Source organism: Rhinichthys klamathensis, unplaced genomic scaffold (genome assembly GCF_029890125.1).
Source record: "Rhinichthys klamathensis goyatoka isolate OS25496 unplaced genomic scaffold, OSU_Roscu_1.1 h1tg000181l_1, whole genome shotgun sequence".
Lineage (NCBI taxonomy): Eukaryota > Metazoa > Chordata > Actinopteri > Cypriniformes > Leuciscidae > Rhinichthys > Rhinichthys klamathensis.
In genome coordinates this window covers 2,373,045-2,395,981 of record NW_026606709.1, presented here as the reverse complement: position 1 = coordinate 2,395,981, position 22,937 = coordinate 2,373,045, and the positions used below count along the sequence as shown (strand labels likewise).

General features: G+C 35.8%; 2 protein-coding genes across 4 annotated transcripts; both read left to right on the top strand.

The window, feature by feature from the left end:
- The first annotated feature begins 957 nt into the window (after positions 1-957).
- On the top strand, positions 958-10,236 carry wfdc1 (WAP four-disulfide core domain 1). The gene is made up of 7 exons (XM_056261287.1): positions 958-1,059; positions 7,458-7,653; positions 7,854-7,937; positions 9,308-9,448; positions 9,659-9,709; positions 9,814-9,877; positions 9,991-10,236. The coding sequence occupies exons 1-6, from the start codon at positions 1,030-1,032 to the stop codon at positions 9,870-9,872; spliced, it is 561 nt and encodes a 186-aa protein (XP_056117262.1). The 5' UTR covers positions 958-1,029; the 3' UTR covers positions 9,873-9,877; positions 9,991-10,236.
- Positions 10,237-11,791: 1,555 nt separating this feature from the next.
- Positions 11,792-22,763, top strand: utp4 (UTP4 small subunit processome component). Of its 3 annotated transcripts, none has more exons than XM_056261272.1 (17): positions 11,792-11,853; positions 12,258-12,423; positions 12,577-12,765; positions 15,234-15,318; positions 15,401-15,490; positions 15,599-15,804; positions 16,436-16,607; positions 16,719-16,810; positions 16,903-16,999; positions 17,973-18,037; positions 18,235-18,357; positions 18,520-18,673; positions 19,572-19,678; positions 21,597-21,692; positions 21,797-21,982; positions 22,320-22,430; positions 22,523-22,763. In XM_056261272.1, exons 1-17 carry the CDS (start codon positions 11,798-11,800, stop codon positions 22,637-22,639), a joined length of 2,112 nt encoding a protein of 703 aa, XP_056117247.1. In that variant the 5' UTR covers positions 11,792-11,797; the 3' UTR covers positions 22,640-22,763. The 3 variants fall into 3 exon arrangements, with proteins under 3 accessions (XP_056117247.1, XP_056117249.1, XP_056117248.1); XM_056261274.1 differs by having other exon boundaries at positions 11,827-11,915; XM_056261273.1 differs by lacking the exon at positions 11,792-11,853 and adding an exon at positions 11,878-11,970.
- The last annotated feature ends 174 nt before the right edge of the window (positions 22,764-22,937 follow it).

The window sequence follows — 22,937 nt, the reverse complement described above, 5'->3', positions numbered from 1 at the left end:
TTTTCTTTCACTTTGGGAATATTCTGTAAGCATATAAACTCTAAAATAATCACAAGTGTCTGCATCCAGTAAAAGCAGTGGTGTTAAAGGTTAAAATGGACTTGGCATTCCTTCGTTTTTTTCCCCCAGCCCCTGTAGCAGGGTTACACACGCGTACAGAGAGTGTGGGGCAGGAGGCGGGATGTCCTACTTTAGGAGGGAACGTGAAATTTCAAAGACTAGTGGCCCCTTCCTCAGAATTCACCACATGCTTTCATTCTTTCTGCTTGCTTGCCCATTCTGTTTTATCCCATGGAAATGAACACAGACACACTCACAGATCACATGGGAATATTCCAGTACAATGGAATAACATTTCCTTAAGACAAAAGCAAATATGTGAAGGATGAGATTTTCTACTGTACTTTTGCTTTGTTGAATATTTCGCAAAAGTATTTTACAGAATCAGACACAAGTTTGTGTATCAGGCCTGAAAACTGTCATAAAATGACATTAATAAAGATGCCTAGGAAAAGTCTAAGAAAAAACTCTTCTCAACTTTGTCTTTTCGCCCTCCCTCTCTTTCTCGTTCCCTCCCTCTCTCAGAGTAACCATGTGCTTTTCGTGTCAGTAGACACATTTAACCCTCTCCTCAGAATAACCGCTGCACAGACAGCTGTCTCTTTTTCTCTTTCTTTTTCTTTGACTTCTCCTTCACTCACTCCTGCTGTGGTGTTCTTTGTGTTCATTCTCTGCAGGTTTTTTTTCCCTCTTCATGGCACTAGAAACTCTTCTGTAGAAGAATTTATGTAACCACAACAGGACAGAGACCTTAAACACATAAATGCTGGAGGAAGTCACAACATAAACACGTCCAAAAAGAAAGTTTTGAACGGCGGGAGCAACTTCAAAAGTCTGAGGATTACTGGAAGAGAAGAAGAAGGAGCGTCAGGCTGAAAGAGCGGGACCATGCAGATCCGGACTGGGTTTGTGCCGGTTGTGCCGATCTTTTTCTTTCTGCTGTTGGCATCTGATTCAGGGAATGCACGCATGATCAGGAAGAGGGGACTCATCCAAAAGGTGAGGTGTGTGTGTGTGTGTGTGTGCACGCACTTGAGTTTGACACTAGATGCCTCTTATGCTCATCAAGGCTGCATTTATTTGATAAGCGGTCGCTTTTTGAAATTAAAATCGATTCCTGTGAGTGAAAGAAATATACACTAATGTACACTAAGAATTTTTTTTATGTTTTTGAAAGAAGTCTGTTATTAAGAATTGTTTTTATGTTTTTGAAAGAAGTCAGAAGAAGTTATTCTGAACAAGGCTGCATTTATTTGATCAAAATACAGAAAAAAATGTAATATTGTGAAATAAAATTAAAATAACTGTTTTCTACTTTAAAATGTAATTTATTCATGTGATGGCAAAGCTGAATTTTCAGCATCATTACTCCAGTCTTCAGAGTCACATGATCCTTCAGAAATCATTCTAATATGCTGATTTAGTGCTCAAGAAACATTTCTTATAAATATCAATGTTGAAAACAGCTGTGCTGCTTATTTTTGTTGAAATTGTGATATATTTTGCTTCAGAATCTTTGATGAATAGAAAGTTCAAAATAACAGCATTTATTTGAAATAGAAACCATTTGTAACATTATAAATGTCTTTTACTTTTGATCAATTTAATGCGTCTTAAAAAAGTATAAACATAAAACTTGCCACAAACATTTGAATGGTAGTGTATACTGGTACTGAATGACATTATTCACTCATCATATTTATTATGATATTTGCATGGCACTATGGTAAACATAAGAAGAAAACATGTTATTACTATTACAAAAAGTACATTACAAAGACAATACAAAAGTGTAACTTTGTTGGTACTTTTTGATGGAATGGAAAATATTTTAGTGCTGAGCAGGAAAAAGATCCATTTATAATTATACTATCTTTTATATTTTTATTTATCTATATATTTTTTCTTATTAATTCAAATACATGTGCAAATATGCAATCTAATGTGATAACTGCATGTTTGCCATGTTCATGTACCATAGTATTTTGATACCAAGGTAGTGATTGGTCCCGACCATAATAATATACAATGGTATTTTCATGGTACCATGCCATACCATATTCATGTATATTCACATGTTGATCATGGAATTACCGCATGTCACTTGTCTTTTTTATTATTTTGTAATGGTTTATGGTTTATATTTTGAGCTAGGTAGAAAAATATAACTATTAACCTACCTATATTTTCAAGACTTCATTTTCAGATTACCATCGAGTCGACTTCAAATAAGTAGTAGTATGCAAATTTGCACTGTATGACATCTTATGTATACGTTTGATCGGGAAAATGGTAATACCATGGTACTCTTTGGCCCTTTGTTGTTAGTGTAGGCAGTGTTGGCGGAGGTTGGCATCTGTGAGACTTTTAGGTCCATACAGTGGGGGGGAGTAATGAATACACTGTGTCTCTGTGACTCCAGTGGAGTTGCTTACGCTCGAATACTCAGACAGTATATGTATTGTGTGTGCAACAGAAGCACATAAGGACTTTAGGCATCAGGATTCTGGCCCTCTGCTCATTAGTCCCGATAAGTGTAGGTTTGAATGATAACAATTAACAAGGGATGGCAAGATGGAATTTGCATCGGATGGATATCCCTTCCCAACTTACTGCATTCCAGAGTTATTCTCATTATGGCTCCTCTGTGGAATTCAAGATTGACAAGATTTACAAACGGATCCGTCCACATGCCACAGGAAATGGAGCGTGCCCAAAGTAACCCTCTAGTAATTCATATTTGTATCATGTTATGTGAGCGGTCTACTTTCTGATTTTGTCTTTAAAAGTCCTCTCATTCATTTTTATTTGTTAATGTATCTTTCCATTAGGCATTATGACAAGTAACATCTGCTATCTTCCCTAGCTGTCCTCTCTTTCTTTTTCTTGGTGTGAACTGATGAAGTATGGGTATAGACACAGTATACCTAATTAGGTTCACAATGAGGGAAATTGAGATCATTCCACTTATGTGACCTCTTTTAATAAAAAAACAGCAATAACAGGAGTCAGAAAAGTAGATGAGCTGTTTTTTTGGTTGGAGTAGAGAGAAAGTGGGTTTGAGCCAGCATTCTGTATTTTCTGGGTGGGCCTGAAGCAGTCCAAAAGCCATCCTTGTCCAGCTGGCTCCCAGCTCACTCATGACTGCGAACAACCATGAGCTATTTATCCTTTCAAAGCATTTGCTTAAAAATGCTTGTGACTGTTTTACTCTGAATCAGAATGTAATCAATCCATAAGCTTGTTTTGTAGGGTTTGGATTGCTAAAGTAAAATGGTATAATTATAAAGCTGAACGTTTCTCATTCATCTTTTGAAAAGATAGCCATCACAAAAGACTAATGTGGAATCAAAGCTTTTTGCAGCATATAACAGCTCAGTGTGTGTCTCTGACATGTAAAGGCATGTGAGTGGTCATCTCAACTCTGCTGTATCCTCACAACCCCATCAATATCTGAGATCCACGGTGACGATTAACAAGCCAAGGGCGAACGGTTCAAAAGCTGACAGAGATGATGACAGATGTTTTAGAGCAACCTGTCAACAACGTCCTGAGGCGATGTGAAGTGTCTGTCTTCCTCTTTCAGGTTCTATTTGCTAGTAGACTCTAAATCAACAGTGCAGTGTCTGCTTGCATGGCAGGTTATTTCAAACTTGATGGAGCTGTAAATGTTTTGCACCATAAATAGCATTTGCAAGAGTAATCATACATGTTTAGTTTTTGCAAGATATTAATCATTAATTTGGAGCTTAAATTATTTGATTAACACCCTGGAACTTGTTGGAAGCTTCTCATTGTCCAGTGAAGCCAACTGCATGACAGTCATTTAGGGAATCATTATCTTTATAAGTATACAAGTTCTTGAAGAAGAATTTGACTGTTGTGGTGTTTCAACTCCAGCTAATACCCACATGAGTTCAAGCTAAAGCAGTTGCACAGCAGTCATGTGTTCTGATGCAGTTCAACAGTAATCCCAGTCAGCTGAGATAGAAATAGCAGTTTCACCAGAAAATGAAACATAAACATGTTTAACAGTCAAAAACAAAAAATCTATAGATGCAGAGGCTATATTCTCATGCCCATAAAATATTTCTGCAATGTTTAGATAAAATAGCCTACGTGCACTTTTCATTAAGAACTTATTTTAAATTTTACCCATTACACTGTAAAAAAAAGTTGTTGCCTAAATAACAATGAGTTGAATCTTGTATAACATAAAACAATTTGAAAATTGTTTTTGAGTTAAAGCAATACAAAAAACATATTTTTGTCATAAGGTTTTTTTTTTACAGTGTAGATTTTCAAACAGGCCATAGTCATTCAACCTCAATTTTATGAAGAAAATGAGAGTGGTGCTTGCCATGGTAAAACTCGGCAAAAGGTATTGTAGCTAGGGTGTTGTTACTTAGGCATTGATATATGGTTGCAGGAGTGTTCTGGGTGGCTGTTTCTAGGGTGTTAGTTACTTTGTGGCTACTATAGGCAGTTTCTAGTGTGTTCTGGGTGGTTGCTAGGGCATTGCTAGGGTGATTTGAGTGGTCGTTAGGCAGTTTATGTGGTGCAAATGTTTACAGCAAGGAATGTTTAGCTGGTATATACCTTCAAAACCCATGTTTGATCTAGAATCTACACCAATTGGCATTACATGATGCACATCACCATTAATTTAAATGATACATACAGTACTACAATAAGTTTCAGGGGAAAGGAAAATAATCTTGCTAATTTACCTCAACCAACCTCATGGCATGTCGATGGTCCAAAATAGTCTACATCACAAAGGGACTGCTACACTTTTTCAAAGAGCTAGGGATCACCACAATCGGGAAAGAGTTTATCAGGAAAAGAGTTGAAACACTGAAACAAGTGACCTTAACCCTTTCTTTCATCAAGCTTTCGGTTCCCATCTTCAGATCTGCCAATCATACAGACCCCATCCTACTCACTCCACTCAGCTCAACTAAGACTGAGCCAAGCCTCCGAAGCACCTAAGAAGCTGTAAAGTACCCAGAACTCAGCAGGAAATTAACATGCAGACGTCTAGACTTAAATCACAGCACATTGGAGGAACTTGGAGAGAGAGGAAAGGGGGCTATTTAGTTTTCCTCTCGTAATTATCTTAATGATTGCTTAGAAGGCCACACTACAGAGTGCTAAGTATGTCAACATGTATTTAGTTCAAATCTTATTGTTCATACTAATAGGGGCCTCAACTCAGTAAACCCAAAGGATGTTGAGCAGTAACAGGGTGGAGTTACAATTTACATGGGAAGTAAAGGATGTTTTGTGACCTCTGGAGGGATGAGGGAGTGTAATTTTGCAGTGCTTAACCCAGCATTGGTGAAATTAAAATAATAGGCTGCTCTCAGTTAAATGTGGCAGTTAATAGTGCACACATTTTTCACCAGACACACCTCTTTTACTTGCATTTGTGTTAAGACACTAGCAGCATCAAACCGTCAAACATCAATCCTGTGTTGTTAATTGAAATATTAGCATCGTTGTCCGATCAAATCAGAGGACCGGAACAAACTGTTGTGATATCTCATAACATAGAGATAAGCAGAAAGACATACAGTATAGCATCGGGGGACCTTCCAGACAGGAAGAGCACACTTCCACATCCTCTTGAGGAAATATAATCTGTACGTTAAATAAACAAAGGCAGACTGATTCTAACCAGGATGTATTAAATAAATTAAATGTGAGTAAAGACTTTTACGTATATTTCAAATAAATGTGTGCGCTAAATATAAGCAGAATTGTACAGTAATTGCGTGTACAGTAATTGTACAGTAATTGCTCTTATACTCTGTAAAAAGACAATCTAACCTAATTGCAAAAACAACCGCAATGGGCTCATGCCAGACAATTGCTTTTATTTTAAAAGTCTGTTCGAAAGCAAAGCTCCAAACTTGCCAAGTGAACATGCTGAGTTTTTAAGATGCATGCAGTTCACAAAACCATAATTTAATTAGCAAACAAAATCACAGCCACATTTCGACTGTATAAAAGACTCTGTGGAGAAGAATGAAGCTCTGAACGCTAGCTCATACAAGTCTGCATTTTAAACAGCTCTGGGCTGGATTTTCAGCAGCATTTTAGTATATTGGTCAGGGTAAGAAAGGGTGTACAAAGAAAAGAAAGAGCGAGAGAATGGAGGAGGACTCTCAGAACAGAGTTCACCCCTAAAGAGTACCTCTAGTGCAAACTGAAACCTGGCTCAGGCAGATCTATGAGCCCATTGAAGAACCCATGGGAGGAAGAAAACTATAGAGTAGAAAGGCCCAGATTTGGATGAAAAGCCTTTTTTCTTACCCAGCATCTGTATGAGAGGTATTATGTTCCTTAACAGTGTTCCCGTTATATTAACAGCGCTATATCAGAGAAAACAGTGTCACGGGCTATAAGAGACATAAAACTTTGTCTTTGGAAACACTGTATTTCTGACAGCTCTTCCAGGGAACTAAAACCAGTGCTACTTTTGTGTCTCTCGTATAACACGCTGCTGAGGCCGATTGCAAAGTTTTTTCCTTTTCTTATTAGATATTATCTAAAACTAAAACCATAAATAAAAAAAACATTAACTAAAATAAAATAAAATAAAATACACAAAAACCTTATTTTTTAAGCGATTTCTGAGAAACACTGCTAATATTTGAAATCAACCCAAACAAACACAGCCCTCCCTTCATTGCTCATTGCACAAACATGCAATGCAAGAGTGGATGTCTCCTTAGCTGGAGAGAAGCAAAATAATGCTTTGCAAAAAAATGAAGCAAAGATACCTAACGAACGACAAGGAAGAACAAAAAAACGAACACACAGTACACAAGAGTATATATAAGCAAGAGTTTGTTGTTATTCAGCAGCAGCACACCAGCTCCAGACAAACAATGGCACTCAAAACTGTCCTGTTACTATAGCTACCATTACAACAACAGCATATTTTGGTTCTGTGAAACATAGCAAAACTAATGTTACTTATGAAGCAGAAACAAAGCAAACTCTGTGTCTGTTTTCAGGCCTTCCCGCTTGGGTCTCTCTAGCGCTGGAAAGCTTTTCTAATATTAACGCGGGTCTTAAAGCTCTCGCCTGATCATAACCCTTCTTTTTCCAGTGATATTCCTCTGACCTTTTCTCTATTGTAATGTCTCTCAGCCATCTCTCTTTCTACAGTCTTTCTTCAAATCTCCCTCTTGCTCACTCTCTCTCCTCCCCCATCATGAGTGGACACGCCCCCTACAGCTGATTGGCTAGTCTACAAGTGTGTTGTGGTGCTCAGTCCTATCCACTTTCAACAGCATTTCTCAGAAATCGCTGACGGGTCCTGATCACCCTGTGTGAAGGTTTATTTTTCCATACTATCTCTTACATATGTTATCTATATCTCTCAGGACTATGAGTACCCCAACCATCCTCAGACCACTCAGCACCAGAAGAACGACCGCTGTCCCCCGCCGCCCCAGATGCTGCCCGAGCGGGCCTGTGAGGTGCCGGGTTGCCGGTCAGATTCTGAGTGTGAGAGACACAAACGGTGCTGTTACAACGGCTGCATCTACGCCTGCCTGGAGTCAGTGCAACCTCCACCCGGTGAGAAAACACACTATGATCTGCTCAATAATCACTACAAGCAACCCCACAGACACACACATTTGCTTTAGCAGAGCAAATGGATTTTACAATGAATTGATCCTCTCATGAGGTGTGAGTTACTGAGCAGGGTGTGTGTAAGGTAAATCATGAGTACTTTTGGCCATGCTTATAATGTGTATTGATTTCTTTTTGGTCAGTGCTGGACTGGTTGGTGCAGCCCAAGCCGCGGTGGTTAGGAGGGAACGGCTGGCTTTTAGATGGACCAGAGGAGGTTCTGCAGGGTGAGTATCGATTAATCAATCAATTAGTGCACAGAGTGACAGCGCACTGACCATTATTTGTTGTTTGGAACAATATTAAGAAATATTATTAGAGTACTGAATAGTATTCAATTTAACGTGAATGAAAACGAGGTACATGCTGCATAAAAGTCCTAGATCACATGTAATTTTCACAACTCACAACTTTTAAACCTGTTTTATGGAGTTTTTGTGTACTGAAAGTTTTTTGGAAAGATGTTTCATCAGCTGAACACTTTTACCTGCAGCCTCGTTTTTATTCTTGTCAACTATTAAATAACACTAAGGTCTCATATCCAAAAATCGGTTGCACTTTATTTTACAGTATAGGCTACGTGCACTTACATGTAGGCTACTTACAGTGTACTTATACCTAAGAAAGTAGTAGGCAATAGGGAAGGGGTTAAGGTTAGGTTTAGGGGTAAGTTCAGGGGGTTAGTACCTTGTTATTACCCAGTTATTATAATTACTATAATAAGTACATGTATGGAACATGCGTAACAGGGCAATGAAATAAAGTGTTACCCAAAAATCTATCAGAAATAAGAACATTTAGAAAATTGAGCTGTTCGTGAGTTGATGAAAGGCTAATAAATAATTAAATCATAAAAATATAAAACTAAAATAAATAACTTTAAACACACACACACACACATATATATATATATACAGTATATATATATATATATATATATATATATATATATATTATATATAAATATAATTTATAATATATTTTATTTTATATTATAGACAATATCTATATTTATTTTATATGAAAGTATTTTATATTTATTCTTAAATTAATTTTTTTTATTTTTAGATTTAATATTTTATGTTATGTTATATACAAATTGTATTTGCTTATCTGCATGTCATTATCTGCATCAACATTGGAACCCTGATCAAATCCATTAACCAACATTGGAACCCTGATCAAATGACTGTGTTTTGTAAAACATTTTTAAATCTAAACTTAAAATTTTAGGGGGTTTAAGGGTTTTGGCTAACTTTTTTTTTTTTTTTTTGAGGAATATATATAATACCTGTGAAAACTCTCCAGAATGGTCTAACTGGCCCATGCTAGCAGGCAAACCTTGACCCCTCAATATATACATCCCTAGCAGTGACACTGCCACCTGCAGGTGGTTTACTGGCAGTATTACCAAATCACGAATTAAAGAACAAGGGTTACACGCACACTTTGCCTGTGATAAAACATTCTGGTGCTCAAACAAATATTCCGATGATAATAATACAAATGACCTATTGTGCAACATAAATACATTGGTAACTCGTTTGAACACAGATATGCATAAAGCAGTGACTTCCTTGACTGTGTTTATGTGTAGCTGAGGCCTGCAGCACCACAGAGGATGGAGATGAGCCTTTGCTCTGCCCAACTGGTTACGAATGCCACATCATAAACCCAGGAAACCCCTCTGCTGGGATCCCAAACCGAGGCCAGTGCATCAAACAGCGTGGAAACTCAGGTCTGAAAGGGCTCCTCCATCCAATTGTTGATTCATACATCCATCCCTCTGTCCACTCAAACATGTGTTTTACATTATAATATGGTGGTTATAAACATTGTTTTAGTAAACACCTAAGCAAGATTACATTCAAAATACAACAGCAGATTGAATTAATATATTTAAATCAAATATTCATACAATAAGCCCATTTAACTGTTCTCCCTCTAGATGGACGTAGCCTGAGACACAAGTCCTTCAAAGATTACAAGGATTATTTAGGTTAGTATGACCACCAATTTATTTTGTGTTTCAGCGATAGGGAGGGGGAGAATAAAAGCAGCCATTAATAATAGACTGACAATGAGTTTATCTTTATTCATCAGGAAGTAACTCCAACAATGCAGTGAGCTATGAGAAACATCCGCACAAGCACTTGGGTTGAGACAGGTGAGTTGGGTTTAGTTGAGTTTTACCATTGCATGCATTTGAATCTCAACTTTTGAATCCTGATTTTTGTCATATCTGTTTTACAAGAGGCATTATCTTTTTTTCTCATTTAGGTGACTGAATGTGGGTTCCATTTTAGAGGACGGCAGTAACCAGTAACCACTGACTCTTATACTTGAACCCCACCCATCAAATCCAACATAACTGGACAAGACTTTCTCTTCAGCTTAAACCAGAGATCAGTTCATATCTGGTGCTATTTTCCATGGCTGCTTGATATGGAGACAGAAATGGAAAGCCAAAATTTCCTACCTCTTACAAAAGCCAAAAACAGAACACAGAAATTATCAAAGAGCTTATACTATAATATCTGTCTTATGTGTGCATAGCTACTTTGGGTAAAAAGCACATTCCCTCAGAATTAACTATATTTGAGAGTTTTGAGAATAATACTTTGTGTGGTTTTTATGCTGCTGAGTCTGAACTCTTGGTTTTTTTTTCTGTTTTTTTTCTTCTTCTTTTTTTTTCAAAAAAATCATGTGTTTAGGTGATTGTCTCGACTAGTTCACCAAACAACAGTTAAATTCTAGCTGTGCTCCATCACAGTAAAATATTTGTTTTTGGTGCTTCAAACTAACTGCGGTTATTGTTGTTTACTGAGCCTGTGACTCATTGTCCAGGTCTGTGTTTTCTCCACTGCTCTCTGATAAGCTATAAGAGTCTGACAAGTGGGACAAACCACAGCCTTTAATAAATCAAAACATTTGAAATTGGTGCTGCATATTACTCCATTGTAATTCCAAATAAAACAGTTGACAAAATATATCTGTGTCGTGTTATGTTTTTATACATGGTGCTAGCGGGGTTTGAATGTAACGAAGAAAGATGTCCTTTTCAAATTTTATTCACAGATTTTATCCAGCAAATCTTTATTTAGAAAATTAAAAAGGTTGCTATATAAATATGAATAGTATGTTCTGTAATAACTAATGAAACCATCTTGCATTTATTTTGGCGTTGTACTTATTTAGTTATATTGTGGTGTAAAATACATACATGTACTTACCTATGAAAGTACTGGTTAATATAACTGTCTTGGGTTAAGGTTAGGTTTAGGGGTAGGTTCAGGATTAGTACCGTACTCAGTTATTGTAATAACTGTACATGTACATGGGGAACAGGACATAAAGTGCTACCTCACTAATTATAATGACTAAGATGAAATGTGCTTTTAATTTACTTATATTTTGACCAAATTTCACATTCATAAAGGCAAATTTTTAAGACTTTATGGTTTTGTTGACTGGAGTATAGGCTACATCAGAGATGGGCAACTGAGGGACACTGTCCTGCAGAGTTTAGCTTAACTCGAGCTTAACTCTGCAGGACAGTGGCCCTCCAGGACTGGAGTTGTCCATCCCTCTTGTACATGAACAGTATAAGAGACTAAGAAAGCTATAAAGATCACAAGTTTGTGAAGCCATAACTATTTGCATAACCATATTGTTATATCTCCCGTCCTCCCTTGGCACCTTTATATATATATCTTTATATATATATATATATATATATATATATATATATATATATATATATATATATATATATATATATATATATATATATATATATTTCTTTATTCATTTACTGTTTTATAAGTGGCTAATACATACTTTTGTATAATGTTTAATATTTGCAAGTGAATGAAAGAGTGTGACATGTTAATGTTTCTTGAAGAATACACTAGTGTAAGCTTTCTTGAATCTTGAATGATGAGTATCATATTTCAAAACTGTAACATTAATAATCTAATTCATGTAATTATATTCTTATTATAGAATTAACCTGTATTGTAAAATTACTTATAATTTGTTTCATGTTGTTTCGGGACCTTTATTTTGAAATTAGTTTTGTGTAGACATGGGCTTCCCTTCCGGGGTCAAGAGTAACCAACGTGGTGGATCCTGCTGCACAACGTGTGCACTGCTTCTAAGTGAAAAAAACATCTGAAAGAGAACAAAATACATACGAAAAGAGGGTAAGAAAAGATATTGTCATTTTGTCATTGCATTCCGTTCTTCTCGGATCATACGGTATTAAGGCTGTGTCACCTAAATGAGTAGAAAAGTTGGTTAACCTAAGTCACTTCACAAAGACGATTTCAGAAACAAACCATAACATGATACGGGAGCCACTTTTTTTCAAATACTTTAACAAATATTTATATTTAAACAGGTACGTTTATAGTTATAGGCTCCTCGTATAGTTTTTGATCACGAGTGATCAGTCCACACTGAGTCAACTAACGTTATTTGAGCAAAAGATTAACTTTTCTTTGACAAAAACAATGTTCTTATGATATGATGTCCATATATTTCAGATCAGCGATGGGGGAGTTTAAAGTTCACCGGGTTCGGTTCTTTGACTACATGCCGTCAGCAATCAGAGCCCTGGCTTTCAACCAGCAGAACGAAACGATGGCAGTGGCGAGGATGGACGGAGCTGTGGAGATTTTCCTCTGTTCAGACAGATTTTTCCAAGGAAAGGTACACGTTAAGTAATGCTTTGTCATATTTATCAAATCAGTGATCATAGACATCTTTATCTTAGGTTTGGGTACCAGAGCTATGTTGATACAATGGTTTTTGACCAGCAAACAGTGTGTTTAAGATGCTTAACTATGTTTCCTATGTCCACAGATCATCCCTGGCAGAGAGCAGTGTGGGATTGAAGGTCTGACATGGGTTGGTGAGCGTCTGTTCAGTGCAGGACTAAACGGTCAAATAACTGAGTATGACCTGACAAACCAGAGAGTGAAATACACCATAGATGCGTATGGAGGGCCAATCTGGGCCATTACAGGCAATCAAGAAGGAACACACTTAGCGGTAGGTTTGCTTTCCTTAAAGGGTTTGTTCACCCAAAAATGAAAACTATCCCATAATTTACTCACCCTCAAGCCATCCTCCTCCTAGGTGTATTTGACTTTCTTCTTACAGCCAAACACATTTGGAGTTATATAAAAAAATATCCTGGCTCTTCCAAGCTTTATAATGGGAGTGAATAGTAATTAGATTTTACTATTATAGTAAATAAAGAGATTTTGACGCCAAAAAAAAGCACATCCATCCATCCTAAAAGTAATCCATACGGCTCCAGGGAGTTAATAAATGCCTTCTGAAGCGATACGCTTTTGTAAGGAAAATATCCATAACTGCGAATTTTTATTCATTTTCATTTAATTTAAACAGTGACATACAGCTGCATTCAAGTGCTGTCGGAAAGAACAGGAATCATGGAGGACACGAGGTTTATTCTTGCCTATTGTATTTATTGGGTATTAAAGCCAAAATGATATTTAGTGTCCCCTTCACTGACAATCATATAAACATTCACTATGCTGTCAAGATATTCAGCTTGCTGACAATTCTGTAATTGATGTAAAATACAGGTTATTTTCGCTGTGTATAAAACAGACAATATGCTTGAAATGATTATTCTCATAGTTAAATATGCACTGCTTTAACGACAAGACAAGGCGATGTAGCTGTTGTGGGAAAAAGCTAATAAAGAATAGCAGTCACATCAGCAATCCTTCTCCCCTTGGGCATGTTTAAAGTTTGTGGAATGCCCTTCTTGGGAACGTGGGTATTTAAATTATCCCAGAGATTCCTTGTAGTAAATATGACATTAGAGGGTGTTTATGTCCTTTTTTTAACTAGGTAACTCGTATTTACGATAATTGCGATAGCACGTGATTAAAATCATGAAGTAGAAGTTGCGATAATCTTTTCTTTTCTTATTATGACGTATATCCAAGTGAAACAGCTTCTCAAACAAGAAAAAATGTTGGGCGGGACTTGATTTTGTCCAATGAATTGATTGATTGGATGGTTGTGGTTTGCTATTGCTGTGTTGTCATGTGAGTGACAGATTGTCCTGCCCTCATGCTGGTAAACACATTATCAGAGATGTTGGTGCAAGAGAGAGGGGAAGTTATTTTGATTAAAGACTTAGGGCACAAATTTATAATAAATATTATATTCCATAAATAAGAATTGTCCATTTTGATTTCATAGTAGGGCTGCAACAAACGATTATTTTGATAATCGATTAATCTAACGATTATTAGAACGATTAATCGACTAATCGTCGATTAGTTCGTAGACTGATCAGTAAGTTTGGAACGATTATTCAGCTTTTCCAATTAGTTAAAACATTGAGTTATACATATTCTAACTATAATATAAAAAAAGAAAATCACTTCAGCTTTTGAAATAGTTGTTTTATGAACTTTGAGCCAACTAAACAGGTCATTCTCTTTAAGTTTTCAGATTTCGGTCCAACTCAAATCACACACAAATGCTCTCTAAGCATTGTTTAATAGGCCCACTGCTTTTCTTAGAACTGAAACAGAAAAAGGGACATTTACTTCAGGACACAAAGAATGGTAAAATATTAATCTGCAAACAATTATTCTAAGTATAAAATTACAATCTTTTTTTACATGACAATTGAGCTGACAGAGACCTTCTCATTCACCTTTTAATTTATAGTATGATAAAGTAACTGCCATGATATTCTTCCTATATCATAGGAAGGGTATAACATCTCGTTTTGTAAGTCTTCATGATTATTGAACAAAATACAGGCAAGTGATGAGACTATAATAATACCTAATATACTAATAGTGTTACAATAATAAAAACAGCCCTGACTCCTAAGCTCGATCAAGCTTTATTCTATGCAAAATAAGTCATCACATTACTGTAATTATATTACTATTGATAATATTATTACTATTATTAGTAGTATTGCATTCTCTAATAAAGAGAGATTTACCGCTGGTTAGTAAGCTCCAGCTGGAGAACACTCACTTCTCACCGGCTCCTCTTTTGCCGGGATGTTTCCTCTTGCACTCCAACATGCATGTTGTGCTTTTTCACGGGAGAAAAGCAAGTTCCGCCTTGCATGTATTGCACACGACAGCATTCTTGATTTGAAGTTTTGTGAAACTTTCCCAAACCTAAACCTTGCTAGTTCGGATTCGTTTGCACTGTCATAATTCGCGCTGTGTTTTCTTCTACCGCAATAGCATTTGTAAGGGCTGCACTACACTCTAGCGCTACAGCGCCGTAGCGGTCAAATCGCGATATTGCAGGCCCTTACATTAGGTCACGTGAGATCAAACGACTACTCGACAACAAAGATATTTGTCGACAAATTTTTATTGTCGACATTGTCGACAACGTCGACTAATCGTTGCAGCCCTATTTCATAGTGACTTAAAGAAAAGATAACGCAAGACATTTCATAAAAAGAAGTTTGTTCAGATTTTGTGGTTTAACGTTTGTAGGTTGGTTGTGAAGACGGAACTGTGAAATTGTTTGCGGCGAACGAAGACAAAATACAGTTTGAGAGAAATCTGGACAGGCAGAAAGGTGAGTTTCAGATGCATGTCTTGAATGGTTACTTTATTCGAAAATAGAAAACGTTTGAACATCTGTCGACCAAATTCCATAGGCCGCATCATCTCTCTGTCCTGGCACCCATCAGGCTCCAAAATAGCTGCTGGAATGATAGATATGATCCAGATTTTCAATGTGGAGACAGGTAAACAGAATTTGTCTTTCTTCCAAAACACCTTATTGCAATCATGTAGAATGAGTACATGAGCTGGAGAACTTTAATGTAGTCATGTGTGTAATTTGTTTTTTTTAGGCCAGTCTATTCACAGAATGCTGACTGACAGGGGGACATCCCGGAGTAAGGAGTGCATGGTGTGGTGTGTGGTCTACCTCTCGGATGGGACCGTCATCAGTGGAGACTCTGGGGGAATGGTCAAAATGTGGAATGATCACACCGGTACACTAATCAAAAGCCATAATGTTTCAAAATGTGACGTGCTGGCTTTATCAGTCTCTCAGGTGAGAAGATTGCTGTGAATTTGCAGTCACATTTATGACTTTATAGACTAGCTTTTAAAATATTTTTATAGAAGTCTCTTATGTTCACCGAGGCTGTATTTATTTGATAAAAAAATTTATTGTAAAATATATAGTAATTTATTTAAAACAACAGTTTTTAAATTTTATTCCAACATATTTTAACATACAATTCCTGTAATGGCAAAGTTACATTTTCAGCAGCGTCAGTGCCATAGTATCCTTCAGAAATCATTTTAATATTCTGATTTGGTGCTCAAAAAAACATTCCTTATTATTATTATTAATGTTGAAAACAATTATGCTGTTTAATATTTTTGTAGAAACCACTATGTATTTTTTTTTTTCAGGATTATTTGGTGAATTTAAAGTTCAAAAGAAAAGTATTAAAATAGAAATCTTTTGTAACATTGTTAATGTATTTACTGTCACTTTGATCATTTTAATGCATCCTTGCTAAATTTATTTGTTTCAAAGAAAGAATAAAAATCTTACTGACCCCAATCTTTTGTATGGTTAGTGTACATATAGAGTACATGACATACTACAAGAATACAGATAGTATTCTTACTATCTAGATAGATAATTCTTATTGTACCCTCTTGAATGACAGAAAGAGGACAGCTTTGTGGCCGGGACATCAGAAGGATTTGTGGTACAGTTCCAGTTCATCTCTTCGGTTCTGGAAAAGAATGACAAAGAATGGGTCAGAACCAGAACATTTAGGAACCACACTCATGATGTCAGAGCTGTGGCGGAGATCACAACGGCTGTGGTTTCGGGAGGTGAGTTGTTTTTTTTTCCTTTTTCTTAGATGATTCGAACAGATCTGCCTTCATCACACAATCCATCACATGACTGAAGTATTTTTGTTTAAAAGAGCCTTCTCGTCTCAGGTATGGACACACAGCTGGTCGTGAGACCTTTATTAGACAAGATTGAAGTGAAGTCATCGGCCTCTGCCTTGCAGAAGATTATCTTTCCTCATGTGAGTATTGTGAAATGTTGACATGCACATAGAAAACATGTTTGTAATTGACTCTTAATGGGAGGGACTTGTTCTGCTCTTTTTCATTGCAGAGGAGTCTGGTGTCCTGTGCAAGAAAGGCAGGCCTGATGCTTTTCCAGTACCCTGGTCATCTGGAGCTTTGGAGACTAGGAGAGAGTGAAGGACAAGGTGAAGATGTTATTCAATGTGATATTCATATTGACTACCAGTTAGATGTTTGAACTCACCTAATCATTCTTTACAATTACTATTTCCCACATTTTAGAATGATAGTAAAGTAATCAAAAGCTATGAAGCGGCGTAAATAGAATTGTAGGAATTACACTGACATAAAAAAACGCAATTTATTTAGCAAGGATGTAATGATCAAAAGTGACAGTAAAACATTTATAATGTTAAAAAAGTTTTCCCCTTTCTAATAAATGCTGAACATTCTTTTGAACCTTTTATTTATCACAGAATCCTGAAAAAATGGCTTCCACACAAAGATTAATGGCACAACTGTTTTCAATATTTGTGCACCAAATCAGCATATTAGTATGATTTCTGAAGGATCATGTGACACTGAAAACTGGAGTAATGATGCTAAAAATTCAGCTGTCATCACAGTAATAAATGACATTTTAAAGTATATTAAAATAGAAAAGTTATTTTTAAATTGTAATACTGTTTCACATTTTTACTGTTTTACTGTAATTTGATCAAATAAACGCAGCCTTGATGAGCATAAGATACTTTATTCAAAAACATTAAATAACATTATGCCAACCCCAAACCTTTGAAAGGTAGTGTGTGCAGTGACTGTAATGTTAAACATAAAAAATCATACATTTGAGCTGCTTCAAAGTAGCCATCCGTCTAAAGCTCATTCTTTCATGAGGAGCATTCAGAGATACTTTTATGCAGTATTGAAGGAGTTCCCATGAATACTGAATGTCAGCACATTTTATAAAACTTATATCAAGCAGGTAAGCTTAAGCCTTTAGATGAAAAGACATTTATAATAATGAGAAACCAGTTTAGTCGAGTGTCTCCTGACTTTTGACTGATAGTGTATGAAATAATTTCTATTTGACTTTGGCATGAAATGTCGTTTTTTTTTTTTTTTTGGTTTTATTTTCTATTTGTCTTTTGTTTTCAGGCATACCTGGAAGCAGTTTACTTGTAAAAAAAAATCCAGAGAAATTGCTTCATTTGAAAGTGAAGGTACCATTCTTGCTTTGAAAATCAATGTTATTTTTTTCTTTAAAGCATGACGTGAATATTTTTTAAACATTACAATTGGTTTAAATTAAAATCTCCATAGTCATCTGTATAACTTTCTGCAGTATGTGGTGAGAGTTGTGACATCCATAGTGCTGCTGAAATGAATGAAGTGATTGAACTGTGATGTTTATCTGCAGGGAGAGGATCACATTCGCTGCAGTGCCGTATCTCCCTGTGGAGAATGGATTGCATATTCCACAAATAGCAGTTTAGGGCTCTACAGACTACACTGCGACAATAACAACATCAGCATCACCAAGGTACTGTAGATTTCCACAAAACTGCATGAAAACACATTACATAACTTTGTAGCATGGTAAAGAATGCATAGACTCTCCTTGAATTTTGAAGTGTCTGATGGCCTTAGATGAAGGTCCCATGAAAACTGATTAAAAAGTTTTTTTTTTTTCTTCTTTATTCAGATATCCAAAATTCCAAAGGTACTCAGCTCAGCCAAGCTTTGCTTCTCCTCAGACTCCTCCCATTTGTTTTCCGCCTCCACACAGTCGTCAGTGCATGTGGTCTCGCTCAGCCAATCAGGTTGCAAGCTTGTGGGCACCCTTAAACCTAAGTCAGGTGAGGACTATACGGATTTATCTTTAGGCCGCTGTGAAAATTAATTTCACAGATTCACAAATTAATGCATTTTGATCAAAAGTAACAGTAAAGACATTTATAATGTGACACATATAAAGACACATATAATTTATAATAAAATATTATATTTCAAATAAATGCTGTTCTTTTCAACCTTATGTGGTTTCACTTTATTTTGATGGTCCCTTTAACACATTCAGTTGACTATAAGTAACGTTGCACCCAACTCTCATTAGGGTGTTAGTACAGTATTAGTAGACAGGTAGGGTTAGGGATAGAATAAGTTGACATGTAGTTGCAAAGTTACTTATAGTCTGTAGAATGTCTGTTGGAGGAGCATCACAATAAAGAGTTTGCCGATATTAAGCAGACAATCTACTAATACTGAGAGTTGGTTGACATGTAGTTGCAAAGTTACTTATAGTCAACAGAAAGTTCAAAAGGGACCATCAAAATAAAGTGTTACCCTTTGTTTATCAAAGGATCCTGAAAAAATTGCATTATGGTTTCTTCAAAAATATTAAGCAGCACAACTGTTTTCAACATTGTTGATAATAAGAAAATATTTCTTGAGCATCAAATCAGCTAATTAAAATGGTTTCTGAAGGATCATGTGACACTGAAGACTGGAATAATGGTGCTGAGAATTTAGCTTTGCCATCACAGGAATAAATGGTATTTTAAAGTATATTAAGATAAAAAAAAAAACTGTTTCCTTAAATTACAATAATATTATTGCTTAACTTTTTTTTATTATTTTTTTATCAAATAAATGCAGCCTTGGTGAGCAAAAGAGACCTCTTTTAAAAACTTTTTTTAAAGACTCCAAACCTTCGTGCAGAAGTGTGTATGTAACAAGATTGTCCTCCTGTAACAGGTTCCCATCAGGCCATTCACTTATTGGCAGCCAGCGAGGATGGCAAATGGTTGGCTTCTGCTAACAGTGACCACGAGGTTCACGTCTACAACCTGCATACAAAGGAGGTGTGTTTTATGTCCAGTGTTGGGGAAAGTTACTTTTAAAAGAAATGCTTTACAATATTATGTTACTCTCTTAAAAAGTTATGGAAAATAATGCACTGCATTACTTTTTCTCACCTGGTCTGGGCTTGCTTGTTTGTTTTATAATAACAAAAAAGTTCTGTTTTCGGCAAATGTAAAGACCCTTTCACATCAAAAGTGATATAACAAGCCTCAGGCTTAAGAAAAGGCTAATTCACGTGTGTAGTGTACAGTAGAGGACACAGCTCAAACTAACTGAATTCCATTCTGAATTGCAGAAGAATAGCACACAGAAGAAAGTTCAACACACTTCAGCAATAAAAACAATGTTTATCTGAAGTCATTTTTGCTTATTAGTATGGTTGAATTGGATCATCTAAGGTCAGCAGCAAAGACATTGGTTAATAAATTGTGTTCTTTAACATATTTAATAATTGCAGGTTTGCGTAATATTCTGAGTTTGCATTACACTGTTTTTATTCAACTTGAGGAATACTGAATCCTCACATTTAGTCTAGAACTATAATAACCATCAAGTTTACACGGCACACAACGCCTCATGACAGGAGAGGTGTCGGTCAATAAATTAAAAAATAAAGTAACTTGTGTTACTTGTTTGAAAGAGTAATTCAGATATTTTCTTGTTATTTTAAAAGGAATGCATTACTGTCCTATCTATTTGAAATATTGAAATATGTTGCTATATTAGTGCAAGTGAAAATTGTGAAGTGACTTTATATAGTTGAGTATACAGAGATTTGAACATGTAAGCTCCCACGTTGTTCTTTTTAAAGCTTTATCTATTTATTCTAATGTGTATTTATGACATAATCTATTTATATACATTTAAACTAAATGCTTAATTGTTAAACTAAAATTGTTAATGTGTAATGGATTAAGGGTATAATAATAGAAATCATATAAAATAATTATAATAATCATTGCTAAAGCCAGACAATTTTGTCTAAAAATCTCTAGTTACCTATAATTTAATACCTTTAAAAAAGCAAGAGAATCTGGCGGAGTGACTTTATTGTGTCAGACATGTCACTTTGATTACAGCTGAACTGAGCTGGAAGATTACATCTCTTCTTTTCTCTGAGGCTACTTTATAGATGAATTTAACTTTACTTTACACAGTTATTGAACCAAACAGAATGAACACTGAACTGATTTCAACTGAATAATGACTGCTTTACAGCAGAATTGAATTCTGTTTGCGTCATTGAATCATTATTTTTCTGTTTATCATATTAAAGTTGCTTTGAAATAAATCTGTATTATATAAATAAAGGTTAATAAAGTTTGGTTCAATATATACACTACCGTTCAAAAGTTTGGGGTCAGTGAGAATTTTATTTTTATTTTTTGGAGGAAAGAAATCAATACTTTTATTTATCAAGGACAGTAAAGACATTTATAATGTTACAAAAGATTCTATTTCAAACAAATGCTGTTCTTTTGAACTTCCTATTCATCAAAGAAACCAAAAAAAAAAAAAAAAAAAACTGTACAACTGACAGACCAACAACTGTTTCAACATTGATAATAATAATAAATGTTTCTTGAGCATCAAATCCTCATATTATACTGATTTGTGAAGGATCATTTGACACTGAAGACACTGACACTGGTGGTGCTGAAAATTCAGCTTTGATCACAGGAATAAATTACACTTTACTATATATTCACACAGAAAACAGCTGATTTACACTGGAATAATATTTAATACTATAACTGATTTTTGTTGTATTTTTAATCAAATAAGCGCAGCCATGGTTAGCAGAAGAGAATTCTTTTCAAAGTATTTAAAATCGTACCGACCCCAAACTTTTGAACGGTAGTGTATAGATATAGATATTGATATATTGATGGTTAACGATAACCTCATATGTTTCAGCTTCATTGCACAGTCCCTATATACAGTTCTGCTGTCAGCGCCATGGCCATCCACCCAGAAACAAACTGTCTATTCATGATGCATGCAGATCAACGGGTAATTAGTGAGCTTTTATGGCGACCTCCATTGAATTGCATAGCTGTGATTTGAATTGGCTTAGATTTGTTTTTCTTGTTCTTATCCGTTTTTGTTCACCACAGATGTTTGAGTTTTCCATAGAGCGGAAACAATACACTGACTGGAGCAGATTGGTGCAGAGGAATGGCCTTCATTATATCTGGCTGGAAAGAGACACACCGTGCCTCAACGTGATGTTTAATCCCCAAAATCCTTCCCATGTCATCCTGCATGATACCTACATGTTCTGCATCATTGATAAAAGCCTGGTGAGACCGAATTAGTCATGCTCTGTCATTACATTTAGTGACTTCAGAAAGCATTTGCCATGCTTAGAATTAATGTTTGTAATTGTCTAAACTATATATCAAACCAAGTGTTATTATTTTGAAACCTTTCACTAAACATTTTCATTCTTCAATTCCTTTTCTGTCGTGACATTTAATTTTTTTGTATTTTTAGAATCTTCAATTTGTTGGAATCATGTATCTTTATATGGTTGTGAACTGCATGTTTCTAATGCTGGTAGTTTATGATCATCTATTATTTTATTTTTTTTATATATATATATATATGAATTTTCAAAAATGCATGTGTCTGTTCTAGCCACTGCCTGATGTCAAGACACAATTCCTCAATCAGCTGACTCTGAAGAGCCTCCCAAAGGAAAAGAGGAAATCTCACAGCCATGCTTTCAAAGTCTGCAAGACCTTCAGGGTGTGTGGGACAACATGTACATGGTGTTTTTTCATTTTCCTGAAATTTTGGATGGAAAATTAATTACTTTTTATTCTCTTTCTGTCTTTTAGGAGATGTTGCATGTTGAGCTGATGTCAGATCAGTCTCTGGTGGTGGTTGAGCGCCCTCTGGTGGACATATCCACTCAGTTGCCTGCACCCATTAAACAAAAGAAATTTGCCACTTAAAAGTAAATCTCCCCTGTATGTGTGTGGCCTCAGTGAGGAAGTGTTTTATTCAGCGACTGCACATTTTCCCCTCTTCCCCCATTGTAAAAACTGCTGCGACCGTATTAAAAAGAAATTTACCATAGCTTCTGTGTTGGTCTTTTGTCTTTAGGTTTGATGTCTTTGGGTATGTTCTGACATCAATGTTGTTATTAGTAACTAAAACTATTAAAATTGTTTTCTGTAATTGAAACAAATACTAGACTGACTCATGGACATTTATTGAAGGGTGAAGAAGCACCAAAATGCCAATACGGTA